Source organism: Primulina tabacum, chromosome 11, assembly GCF_025594145.1.
Source record: "Primulina tabacum isolate GXHZ01 chromosome 11, ASM2559414v2, whole genome shotgun sequence".
In the NCBI taxonomy this organism is placed as follows: domain Eukaryota; kingdom Viridiplantae; phylum Streptophyta; class Magnoliopsida; order Lamiales; family Gesneriaceae; genus Primulina; species Primulina tabacum.
In genome coordinates, this window is record NC_134560.1 from 9,002,794 (window position 1) to 9,015,362 (window position 12,569).

A 12,569-nucleotide genomic window follows, 5' to 3' on the forward strand; every position below is an offset into this window, starting at 1 on the left:
CTTGCCCAACTTCCAACTGTGTTTTGAGATGTAGATTTTCTTACGAAGACATAAAGTGGATTTGATCCTTGTGGAAACAAGACCGGAATAACTAATTTGTACTCAATGGTTTGAGGGAGAGTTTTTGGAAATTCGGGAAAAAAGACCTAGGATAATATGTTAAGTAGTCGATAATCCGTAACTTATCTCCGTATCTAAATCAATTAGTAGATATTTGGGATTCCGTGCACATATGCCAGGATTTTGGCTATTTCCTATAATCCAATAAAGCATTGGACAAAGAGAGGTTTCTGTCTGGGGTCTAAATAGTGGTAAAAATGAATTTGATAATAAAAACATTGTTTTCCAAAATTGAAATCAAGCTTTCTCTATCCAGTATTATGACATGTATGGACCTGAAAATTTTAATGCAAGTTACTTCAAAATTGAAGATATAAGTTAAATGGAAGAAGTCTGTTAACCTATAGAGACATACATGATTTGGTTTCATACTCTTATTTATCTTTCAGAACATGTGATGTTGCTCTTCCATTCTTTCTCTCTATATATGGGTGTGTGTGCATATATGTATCTAATATTAAAAGGTGCAAAAAAATCAGCAATTTCAGTTTTGTTTATCAATCGAATTAAGGCCTTGTAATCAGCCCTAGAGAAGAAAAAATGTGCCTTCGCTAACATATTGGTCATTCTGGCCTCAATTCAGAAAAAATGGAAAACCATTACCTCATACAGAGAAGAAATTGCCGAGGCAATGGCCTCTTCCCTGGGAGGTTCCAAAGCCTGAAAATGGTAATTTGGACCAAATAAACTTAGTGACAAAAGGCACATGCTGTTAGATTAGAACTTTGCAACAAAATCTAGAAGATGAGTAAACAAACAACTGGTTTCTAGTACAATATTAGAAGTCACCTCAAGTAAAAATTGCTTTATGCCACCAAGAGAGAGAATCTTTACTTGCAGACACAACTCAACCAATGGCATTCGCTTCATCTCTGGTATCTAGATGGCCAAAATTTGGTCAGAACGAGTCAAGTACAGTAACATAATCTACATAGATACTCATCTATTTATTTATTCTTTCTTACTAGAACAGTCATTACCTGATATGGGCGCATTAACTTTTCGTATCTATGGCGAGTATACAAACAAAAGCAAATTCCGGGCTTCACGCGTCCAGCTCTTCCTCGCCTTTGCCTAGCATTTGCTTGAGATATCCAATCTTCCACCATGCTTGATAGTTTCTTTTTGCATCAATCACAGTACGTAGTGTATACATTGAGAGATAGATATCAAAAGTTATGCAAATTCAACAGATTTCCAAATCAACAATTCATACGCACTCACAGAGGTCATAACATATCCTAGATAAAAAGGAGTCGGCAGTTGTAAAAGAAAATTAACTTATATTATATAAAACATTATTACACTTGTGTAATTTAAATGTTGTCACTTCATATAGCATCTTTTTGCATCCCATTGTATACCTAGATAGATCTAGGTTTCTAGGATGGTTACATCACTTTCCAACTACCATAATAAAGTTTCGAAACACTATGAATTGCCGCTTCCTGTTACGGTGTTCCCCAAAAGGAGGAAAATTAAAACTAACACCAGAACAAACCCGGTGACTTTTGAGACAAAGGACCATGTACGATATCTAGCATTCATTAGTGGAAAATAGTGGTGGCTGAAACCGCTTTGTTCCACCAAATCAAGAAACCACTTGATCAGCATAAAAAAGTAATTTCATATTCTATTTTTTAAGAAGATAAAAGATCCTAGTTCAGTTTCTAACCATCCAACAAAGGCCAACAGAAACATTGAAGTTAACAAGAAATGTACGTTCTGGAATGTGCATCGGTGATGCAATGTAGTAACTAGCTTAAGTAACAAGGAAAACACATTCTGGAAAGTGTATCAATGATACAATGAGGTAACTAGCTTAAGTACCATAATGCAAGATCAAATTATAGTATTCTCTCACTTGAAAACTGAAAAGTTTTTTCTTTTGGTGAAATATTCTTAAGCATATAATAACCAAATAAGAATTTATCCACACTGCAAGTTTGTTAGGACAATTCGTCACAAAAAACATAACTTATTTCTAAAGGAAATACATGAAGACATGAACAGACCTTTTGAGGATTATAGTGATTCTCCTTGTGCTTTCCACAATCTACCACATACACCACGTCATCTACAGTTATACTCGTTTCTGCAATATTTGTGGCAATTATAACCTGGAAATAAGAGCAAAAGAAAATATTCAGTATAATGAATATATTTTACACATAAAACGAGATCACTTGTATAAAACACTAAGCAGAAGATCCATGTCTCTCATTTCCCACTGATATTTTATGAACAAGATAACAGCAAAACACTAAGCATACCTCTTTCAAAACCACAATACTCAGGCACCATGCATTAGTATAAACTACTATTTCTGACGATTAGGGGTGGGCATTCGAGTATGAGTACCCGACACCTAACCCAACCTGATCGGGTGCCCGCTGTTTTTTTAAAAAAATTAAGTAGCCCTAAACTAATTCAATCTCTTTGGTCGTTATATTTTCTGCCTCTGGTTTGTATCAGTCGGCAAAATAATGATGAATGGTAGGTATGCATTAATTATGAGGGAAAAGTCAGGTCATATTTTGCGGCGGAAAAAACGGAGTTGGCATCGTGAATTCAGATGATGAAATTGTGCAGAAATCTCTTGCGTTCAGACGAGGTAGAACACCTATAAATAGGTGCATAAATTCACCTCATTTATCATCTCATTCTCAGTTCTTTTCTCTCATGTCATAGAATTTGAGTGAGGTGTTTATTCTCCTGTATTAAGAGAGTGTGTGTTCTCTTTGAAAACACAGTAAGTAAATGTACATTATAAAATATTATAACGAAATTCTCTTTATCTTGCCCGTGGTTTTACCCTAATATTTTTAGGGGTTTTCCACGTAAATCTCGGTGTCCAGTTTTAAACTTTATTTTCATATTATTATCTAAAGATGTCGCACCTAGGACCAACAAGTAGTAACAATTCTTGGTTTAAAATTTCTTAAAATTCTATGTGGTTACAGCATAGACTGATCTTCCACATCAGAAAAGTTTTTTTAAGATTTTTTATTAAAGCAGAATTATTTTATTCAGTCTACTAAATTGTTGTAGATATAATGACAGACAAGTACGAGACAACAAAGGTCAATGTGAGCAATTTTATGATGTGAAAACTAAAGATACAAGTTTGACAACTCTGATTAAAGTTTAACATTTCTGCTGCCAAAAGCAAAAGCATATTGGAGCCGATTCATTCGGATGTTTGGCAAGCACCGGTTGTGTCCCTAGGAGGAGTGAGATACTTTGTCTCGTTCCTTGATGATTTCTCTAGCAGATATTGGGTATATCTAATCAATAAGAAATCAGATATTTTCTAGATCTTCAAAAATTTAAAAGCACGAGTTGAACTTGATTCTGAAAAGAAAACCAAGTGTTTGAAGACTGACAATAGAGGTAAATATACAAGTGATGAATTTAATGTATTTTGTCAACATGAGGGCATCAAAAGATAGTTCACGACGGCTTACGCACCTCAACAGAATGGATTGGTAGAGCGGATGAACATAACTTTGTTGGGCAGAACAATAGCCATGTTGAGAACTGTGGGTCTGATCCTACTGTCCACAAGCTTGTCATCAGCGGATATGTTATCTTGGAGAAAGATAAAGTAAAAGGAGAAAAAGACACAATGAATTCAGAAACTACAATAATTCAGGTGGAAAAGAAGACATGCGAAGATCAAATTTCTAGTGAAGCATTACCGGAGCACGAGGAACAAGAATATGTTGAGCCTGAGGTTTCCAAAATGAGGCAATCAACTCGAGAGATAAGATCACCGAGTTGGCTTTCAGACTGTGTCACTGAAAGCAATATTGCATATTGTTTATTATCTGAAGATGGTGAGCCAGTTTTCATCAGACTACTCAAAGCTCATATGTATCCTTGTGGATGACAGCAATGCAAAAAGAGTTGGAGGCATTAGGCATGAATAAAACTTGTGATCTTGTTACACTACCACAAGAGAGGAAAGTTCATTGGTAACAGATGGGTCAACAAGATCAAGCGTGATGGCAATAACCATGTTGTGCAGTATCGTGCTAGATTGGGGGTAAAAAAATATGCTCAGAAAGAAGACATTGACTTCAGTAAGATATTTTCTCCTGCGGCTCAACTTACAACAGTCGGTATAGTGGTTGCATTATGTACGGTGTTTGACCTACATCTAGAACAACTAGATGTGAAAACGACATTTCTTCATGGAGATCTTGAAGAAGAAATCTATATGCTCCAGCAAGAAGGTTTTGCGGAAAAAGGCAAAGAGAACTTGGTTTGCAGGTTGAACAAATCTTTGTACGGTCTCAAACAGACGCCGAACTGTTGGTACAAGAGATTTGATTCCTATATCATGAGTCTTGGATACAACAGACTTAGTGCAGACCCTAGTACATATTTCAAGAGATCTGATGATGATTATATCATTTTGCTGTTATATGTGGAAAACATGTTGGTAACAGGCCCCTACAAAAGATCGGGTCCAAGAATTGAAGGCACAGTTGGCTAGGGAATTTTATATGAAGGACTTGGGACTGACAATCAAGATTCTAGGGATAGAAGTTTACCGAGACAAGAGTAATAGAAAAATTTATGTAATGACCCGAATCCTTATTTTGAATGAAGTACAAACTAAAAAATAACTAAATAGTTGTTAATTAAGTATTATTAAGGAACTGATAATTCGGGATCAAGCTGTTGGGATCTACGGAATTTAAAATGGACAACCAGATCTACTTCAGATTACATTATCCCGAGAAAATCTAACTAGACAAATGAGATTCTGACATGTGGCAGATAAGATTGATTCATATTTTCTGAACTAGTCCGGATGCAGCCTATAAATGGAAGTTGATTTTTTTTGTTTCCTACACCGCATTCTTCAGAGAGAGTTCTAGCATTATACCTTGGGTTTTCTAGCCAGTTTCTAGGGCATTTTGGTGTTGGTAAGTTTCGAAGCTAGTGTCGACTCGATGAGGGGTCGGTGAGCTGAGATCGAGACATCATCAACGGGCTGACGACAGATGCAGGTATAATCCTAAAACCTTAAATAATGATTTAAGGATCATTAGGGAGAACTTTGTAGCATGTTTGGTAATTCAGGATCTGCTTTAATAGTGATTTCATTATGTTGGTATTGTCTAGGTTCAGAGCTTTCTGTCAGATTGTTTTAGTGAGGTACGTGATGTACTGACTGAGATATCCAAGCGTAGTATACACACTTATATGCTGCATATTTATCTGTTGCATGATACATGTTTTACTGCTTTGGCATATTATGCATGACATATCATGTCTTTTGATATATATCTCGTTTGTTGGGGCCGCTCAGCCCTATTTTGTACTGTGGACGATGGGGCATCGAGAGCTACAGTGTCCGATGGGACCCGCGGGCTCTGTTGACCTGGACATTGTAGGTTCGCGTCTTGATGATGAGTGTGAGAGCCAAAACATGCCTAAGACAGATCAGAGATTACACACTCAGACGCCTCTGGACTGAGCATGAGATTCTTGACTTGATCCTTGATATCCGAGCATATTGCATTTCGCATGCATCATATCAGTTTGTATACTCGTACATTCTCGTATTGGGCGATTGTCGCTCACGTCCTTGTTTTCATCTTGGACACCCTATTCCACGGGACAGTCTTAGGTTGGACGGTTCGGACGGCCAGGGCAGTGGCTAGAGCAGTTGGGTTTTCGGTGGTGATATATTGGAGGTTTTATGTGGTTTATCATTTTCTCATTCAGAATTATGTTTTTCGATATGGTTGTATTAATGTTTAAGACTGCTGTTACTGTTCTGTTTTCGTTTGGGTTGTAAGATGATTAAGTATTTAGTTTCCGATGTTTAATTGTTGTTATTAAGTTTAATGTTGCATGTTTATTAGTAAGTTTTGTAGTGGCTCGTGTAAGGGCGCTACAATTTGGCTTTCCCATAACAATTATTTGAAGAAAGTTTTGCAACGCTTCAATATGCAAGATAGTAAGCCAATCTCAACCCCTCTTCCTGTTAGTTTCAAGTAATCCTCCGAAATATGTCATAACAGTAAAGCACAGAGGATGAAGATGTCTCGAGTACCATATCCATCAACAGTGAGAAGTTTGGTGTTCGCCATGATTTGTACAAGACCGGACATTGCTCAAGCAGTGAGAGTAGTTAGTCAGTATATGGCGAATCCTGGACGAGAGCATTGGAGTACTGTTAAGACGATCCTTAGATATATTAAGGGTACCACAAATGGTGCTTTATATGATGGAAGATCAGATTTTTCACTCAGGCGATATGTCGATTCAGATTATGCAAGTGATCCTGGTAAGAGAAAATTTACTACTAATTATGTGTTTACAAATGCAGAGGGAGCAATAAGCTAGGTTTCAAACTGCAAATAGTTATGGCATTATCTACGATAGAACAACTACTCAAACTTGCAAGGATGCAACATAGATTAAAATGTTATTGGAGCACATCGGACACAAACAAGAGAAGGTTCCTTTGTTTTGTGACAGTCAGAGTGTCTTGGACATCGCATGAAATCCAGCTTTTCATTCTAGGGCTAAAAACATTGGAGTTCAATTTCACTTTGTGCGAGAAGTAGTAGAGGAAGGAAGTGTGAATATGCAGAAAATTCATACAACGGACAATGTAACTGGTTTTCTGACCAAGCCAGTGAACACAGATAAGTTTGAATGATGTAGATTCTCAAGTGGTCTAGCAGAAATGTAAGCAGCGGAGAATAACAAGATAGAAAAGATGTGTGGAGATATGTTTGATTCTAAATCAAATCTTCAAGTGGGAGAAATGTTAGCAAAATAATAATGAATGATAGGTATGCATTATGTTTGAGGAAAAAGTCGGGTCATATTTTGCAACAGAAAAAACGGAATTGGCATCGTGAATTCAGAAGATGAAATTGTACAAAAATTTCTTGTGTTCATACGAAGAAGACCACCTATAAATAGGTGCATAAATTCACTTCATTCTTCATCCCATTCTCAGATCTTTTCTTTCATCTCATAGCATTTGAATACTTAGTTCTATAATATTTGTGAGGTATTTGTTATCATGTATTAAGATAATGTGTGTACTATTTGAATACACAGTGAGTGATTGTACACCATAAAATATTATAGTGAAATTATTTTAATTTTGCCCATGGTTTTACCTGATAATTTTTAGGAGTTTCCCACGTAAATCTCGGTGTCTAGTTTTATACTTTATTTTCATGTTATTATATAAAGATGTCGCACTCAAGACCAAAAATATCATGCTTCTACTTCAAAAGGCATTGGAAATATTTGAATAAATTCAAAGAAAATAGACGTTGAAAGGTCAGTTGTTGACAGGGCTTTATGTCATAATTCATATCTTGATTCTTGACTTTGTTTCTGTATTTATTCTACCAAATAGATATATCTACTTGACTGATGCAGTGGGCTAGTGTTTTGAATGTTTAACTAAACCTCTTGTTTTATAAAGAATGATATGAATGGATTTGGCGACAAGTATTACTCCCAATAAGACTATTATTGTTGTGTGCTGCTTCGGAACCGTATATGCTGTTTTCACAAAGGGCCGTAAATATTATCCCAAGATTTTCAATAATCATTTGTTGTGCATAAAAAGAATGGTTTAAGATTTTGTCCTAAAAAACAAGAATGTGTTTATGGGGTACCCCAAATCATTTAATGGATATAGTTAGTCGGGCATTTTTTTCCCCAACACGATATGTCAGGTGCCCAATTAAATTTACCCGAACCCGACAAAATCCGACCCACGCCATCCCTATCGACAACAGGGATATTTTCAAATAAAAAAGCACAAGTACAGACAAGAAGTCTAAAACGCCACGTCTCGAACAATTATCACAACACAAGAAGGCAGACCAATCTTACACATATTTTTCATTTTTTAAGATTATCAAAATGAAGGAAAACGAAAGATAAAGATTGTAAAAGTTTCAAAAGTAAAGTCACATAATCAGTATATGTAACAGAAATAAAACTCACAACACAAGGAAAGCTAAAAAAAATAACAGCGGAAAGATTTACCTTGCGAAGGTTATCAGGAGGTTTCTGAAATACTTTCTTCTGATCCTCATGTGCTATAGATGAATGTAAAGGAAGAAGCCATTCGGATGAATTTCCCCCAAATTGGCGAGAAGCAGCAAGTTTTTCAAGTAACATATTTATTTCTGCAACTCCCTATCATATTATAAAATATTATATCAACTTACGTTTAAATAAAACAATAAGCATGCCACCAAAGTAAATTACACATCAATGGCCCTACCGGCAAAAAGACTAGTATGGCCCCCTCTGCGTAAGTTTTGTCAATGTGGCAGACAAGATCCTCAAGAAGATCATAATCAATAACATCTTCGTTCAAATTTCTCTGAAAACATGATTGTGAACAGGTAATGCATAAAAATTAATTAAAAAATGTTAAATATTTGACCTTGACAAGGAGAAACATACCAAATTCTGGCAAGTTTTTTCATTGTAATTTAGATAATTACTTCGAATATAATACGGATTGACAGATTCTTCAGAAAGTAAGGACTCATCACCCCATCCAGATAAGACAAGGTTTTTCTTCCCTCTTTTGTTGCCAACAGGAGCATTCTGCAATAATGCAATAACAGTTGAACCAATAAGCTAAAATTAGACAATGCACATGAAATGTAACCACAGGTGGTTAAGACACAAGTATCAAATTTATTGGTAAATTAGCTGGTTCCTTAGCTCTAGGTGTTAATTTCTGATATAACAAAAATGCATAAAACTCATATTTGTAGATTATGAATTACGATTACCAATTTCTTCTATCCAGTGTTTGAGATTGCTTGTCTCCTAATGTTAGTTTTCAATAATAACCCAATCAAAATTGTACCTTGCCTTTTGCAGATATTCCATAGTTTATAGAGGCCGGAGAATCTGAAGCAAGATGGTAGTTCAAGTTTTCATGTATATCTTCAAGAAACAGGGTCGACACAGGATGAGTTCGCCCTTGCACGGTAATTACTGGGCAATCACCAAAATAGTGGGAAAACATGTGTGAATCAACAGTTGCAGACCTAACACAGAAAAAAAGAAAGATAAATTAAGTATATCATAAAAACACAGACCAAAACACCTCACATTCACCATAGAAAATGTAAATTGCAAATGCTACCAGCATACATAAGAATAACTTTCAAGTTCGATTTGCTGCTAGCACGTCGCTTCTCAATCAGATTCTTCAAAATAATAAGCAGAAAATCCCCCTGTTACAGCAAAAGAATTTGCAAAATATAGTTCACATGGAAATCAAAATCTTCTCAGAACACTTTCATGTTCCCAATGATAATGATGAATACAAATTAATAATTGTTGCACCGCGTAATGACTTTATTTTTTAAGAGGACATGTAGGATCGAGTGCTTGCCACTTTACCAAAAGCTATAGCTGGTGGTAACGGTGCAACTCAAATATTTTAAACTGTACAACAGTCCATGCGTCATGGTCCGATTACTCTATTCGACACGGGCAATTATTGCACCTCTACATAGCAAATCTTAAATGTTTTGTGAGTATGCTAATCTAAAAATATAAATTTTAAGAATTTAGCAATCTTAATTGAATATTATGACACTTACATCTAGCATTCTTAAATGAATTTTATGGCAAGACAAGAAAGGTGATCAAATATTTTTAAGACTTCATATTGTAGTAATAAAAATTAACAGAAAGTAGGGTGGGAGAAAATACCCAATACTTGCTCACACACCAAGATGACATGGGAGTTTCAAAGAATTAATTTAATCTCTGACTGTTCCTTTCACTTAGAAATAGATTGGTTTCATGGTTCCTCATTTGACAAAAATTCTAAATAGCAGTGTAAAGGAATAACAGGCACAATTTTATATTTCTAAGCACATGTGGACCCATATGACCACATGTTGTTAATCAAGCATATTAAATTTTACACAGGCAAAGCATGACAATCTTTAAAACTTACAGGTAAGTTTGGTTTTATTTCCGGTGTGCTGGTTGTTCTGAGAAAATGAGTTTTCAGATGGTGGATTGGGTAATGATATGAATGTTCGTTTTGGGTTTTGGATATTTTTAGAGGGAAATAATTATTGTAGCAAATCAAAATGTATTATTTTCTGTCTTGTAATTAATTTTTCATAACATAAATTGTAACTGGCATAGTATTGTAAAATAATATAATAATAGAATTTTTTTGGAATAGATGAAGTTTTGAATGTAGATAATTAAAATTGTAACTGGCATAGTATTGTAAAATAATATAATAATAGAATCTTTTTTGGAATAGATGAAATTTGAATAAAAAAATATCGATCAAATCGATCATGCAACAATGCATTTTTAGAAAAGAAAATGAAAATGGTTTTGTTTTTGTTTTTAAAAAATGGGAAAATGGTTTTGAAAACAAAACCAAACTTAGCCATACATGTTATAAAGCATCAATTTCTGAAGTTAGTACGATGAAGGAAAAAGATAAGCAATACATAATTGCTACCATTTAGTAAATACATCATGCTATTTTCTACCGTATTGACATCCGGTGCTTGCAAAAATTATTATTCAAATTGACAAATTATATGAGCACGCATATTCTGCTAATAATTATTGACATAGAATCCCCAAGACAAACAAGACCAAACAATTTTGTACTCACCAAAAGAGATCGCTCGTGTACTTCATCAACAATTACATGACTAACACCAGACAAGTCTTTATTTCCCTGAGAATTCAACTCAAAATATGTAAGAGATGAAAAAAACTGAACGTTCATGTAATTTGAGATGACATTTTTTCGTTGCTTAAATTAAATTTTTTTAGGATGCATTTAGATTGATGGATTAGCAACAATGGTTTCAAGGTTTTTGACCAGAACTTGCTTTCATTAATGAATTGATGGGCAGCTCGCACGTTCGTGTAGGGTCTTCCTTGAGCATTTTTATTTCATGGATGCATTTTAAAAATCATTTCATAAATCAAATCCTTCCACAAAATAAAATCCAACAATCCAAACGTAGCCTTAAGGTATCTAATTACATCTGAAAATAACTGAATTTATACAAATGTACAGTATTGTCTAATTAATACACTGGACGTACCGATAAAATCCTGAGAAGAATGCCAGTTGTACATAACAGAAGCCTCGTTTGCTCAGTCCTAAAGCAGCAAAACTAATTGTAAGAAAAAGAAAAGGTAATCCAGAAGCTGAAACAGATAATGCACATGTACAATTGCATCTGACCATAATTAAATGGGTTTTTTGGTGAGATAAGTGGTAATTTTTTTATTTAAATTGTACATCACCAAATGAACAAAAATTTCACGACATTACATAATCGGTTCCGTGCCAACATCGTGAAAAGCTCTAGAATACACACCCACGGTTGGAACAAAAGTAAAATTTAAGCAAAATACATATCCATTGGAATTAAATTTTAATTATGTAGCAACTGAGGACTGGCAATGTTATCATGTGTTCATGTGCATGTGACACTTGCCAGTCCAAAACCTTCATGTGAGTACAACCATTAATGAGTGCTGAATTAGCAAATGCCATATAGTTATTTTTCACCTGCCAAAACCCTCAACGGAACTCTTGGGCAGAGAAAAAATAAAAAACACAGACAAAAAGGAAAGAAAAAAAGTAAACAACTAGAAAAGAAGTGTTTTAGGTAATATTCATTCTTTCCATCACATGATATTTCCTATAAATACTTTTGGTTTGGTAAATCTAGAATATCTACAAGCTTATACATCCATAAACCAGAAACAACCATGTCAGGTATACAAGCAATAATGCTTTCAGTAAATACATTTTCTGATGAACATGGTCACATCATCTCTTGCCAACACAAACATATCACATGCTCATCAAAACTATCAATGGCGAACATCAGAAAAGTGATGGGACTTCACCACCCGATAAGATATGATCTAGCATATTCCACCAAACTACAATCACAAACAAATTTAATTTTATAATTCAGACAGTATTTTAACTTTTATTATCCAGATTATCCATTTCAGCTCAACATGAATAAATCTTTATTAAAACATGCTAAAACATGCTAGACGACTAGTATACACTATTCGAATTTTTATCGCACTCTTGTACAAAGCAAAAATCTTTCCAACTAAACTTATAGAAGAACCCAAATCAAAAGCACTTCCCAATCAATAAAACCAGCTCTCTCACCCAGTGCATAAGACAAGCATACAGTATTTATGAGGTTCAGTTGATCGGTTATTTGTAAATTTAAATAGATTTGCCTTCAATTCTATATCGTTTCTTTTGTATAGATCATGGTATCATTTTGGCAACCATCAAACCCCATCCATTTGTTGCTCATTGGTCATATACCAACCGCCTCTATGTAAATATTCAAACAAGCATATTAAAAATAAATTGCAAAAGACAAAAAACTGCC

The 12,569-nt window shown here is 34.8% G+C and overlaps 1 protein-coding gene across 5 annotated transcripts in view; it reads right to left on the bottom strand.

Annotated features, from left to right (window-relative positions):
- The window catches only part of LOC142517766 (DExH-box ATP-dependent RNA helicase DExH7, chloroplastic), a 48,676-nt gene that overhangs the window by 16,498 nt on the left and 19,609 nt on the right, over positions 1-12,569 (bottom strand). For all 5 annotated transcript variants that reach the window (XM_075620201.1, XM_075620203.1, XM_075620202.1 and 2 more), the window contains exons 14-24: positions 11,241-11,298; positions 10,799-10,864; positions 9,295-9,377; positions 9,005-9,188; positions 8,590-8,736; positions 8,405-8,506; positions 8,164-8,316; positions 2,136-2,240; positions 1,101-1,241; positions 910-999; positions 724-780 (exon numbers count right to left, since the gene is read on the bottom strand). In XM_075620201.1, coding sequence (XP_075476316.1) covers positions 724-780; positions 910-999; positions 1,101-1,241; positions 2,136-2,240; positions 8,164-8,316; positions 8,405-8,506; positions 8,590-8,736; positions 9,005-9,188; positions 9,295-9,377; positions 10,799-10,864; positions 11,241-11,298 — 1,186 coding nt within the window. The remainder of the gene's footprint in view (positions 1-723; positions 781-909; positions 1,000-1,100; positions 1,242-2,135; positions 2,241-8,163; positions 8,317-8,404; positions 8,507-8,589; positions 8,737-9,004; positions 9,189-9,294; positions 9,378-10,798; positions 10,865-11,240; positions 11,299-12,569) is intronic.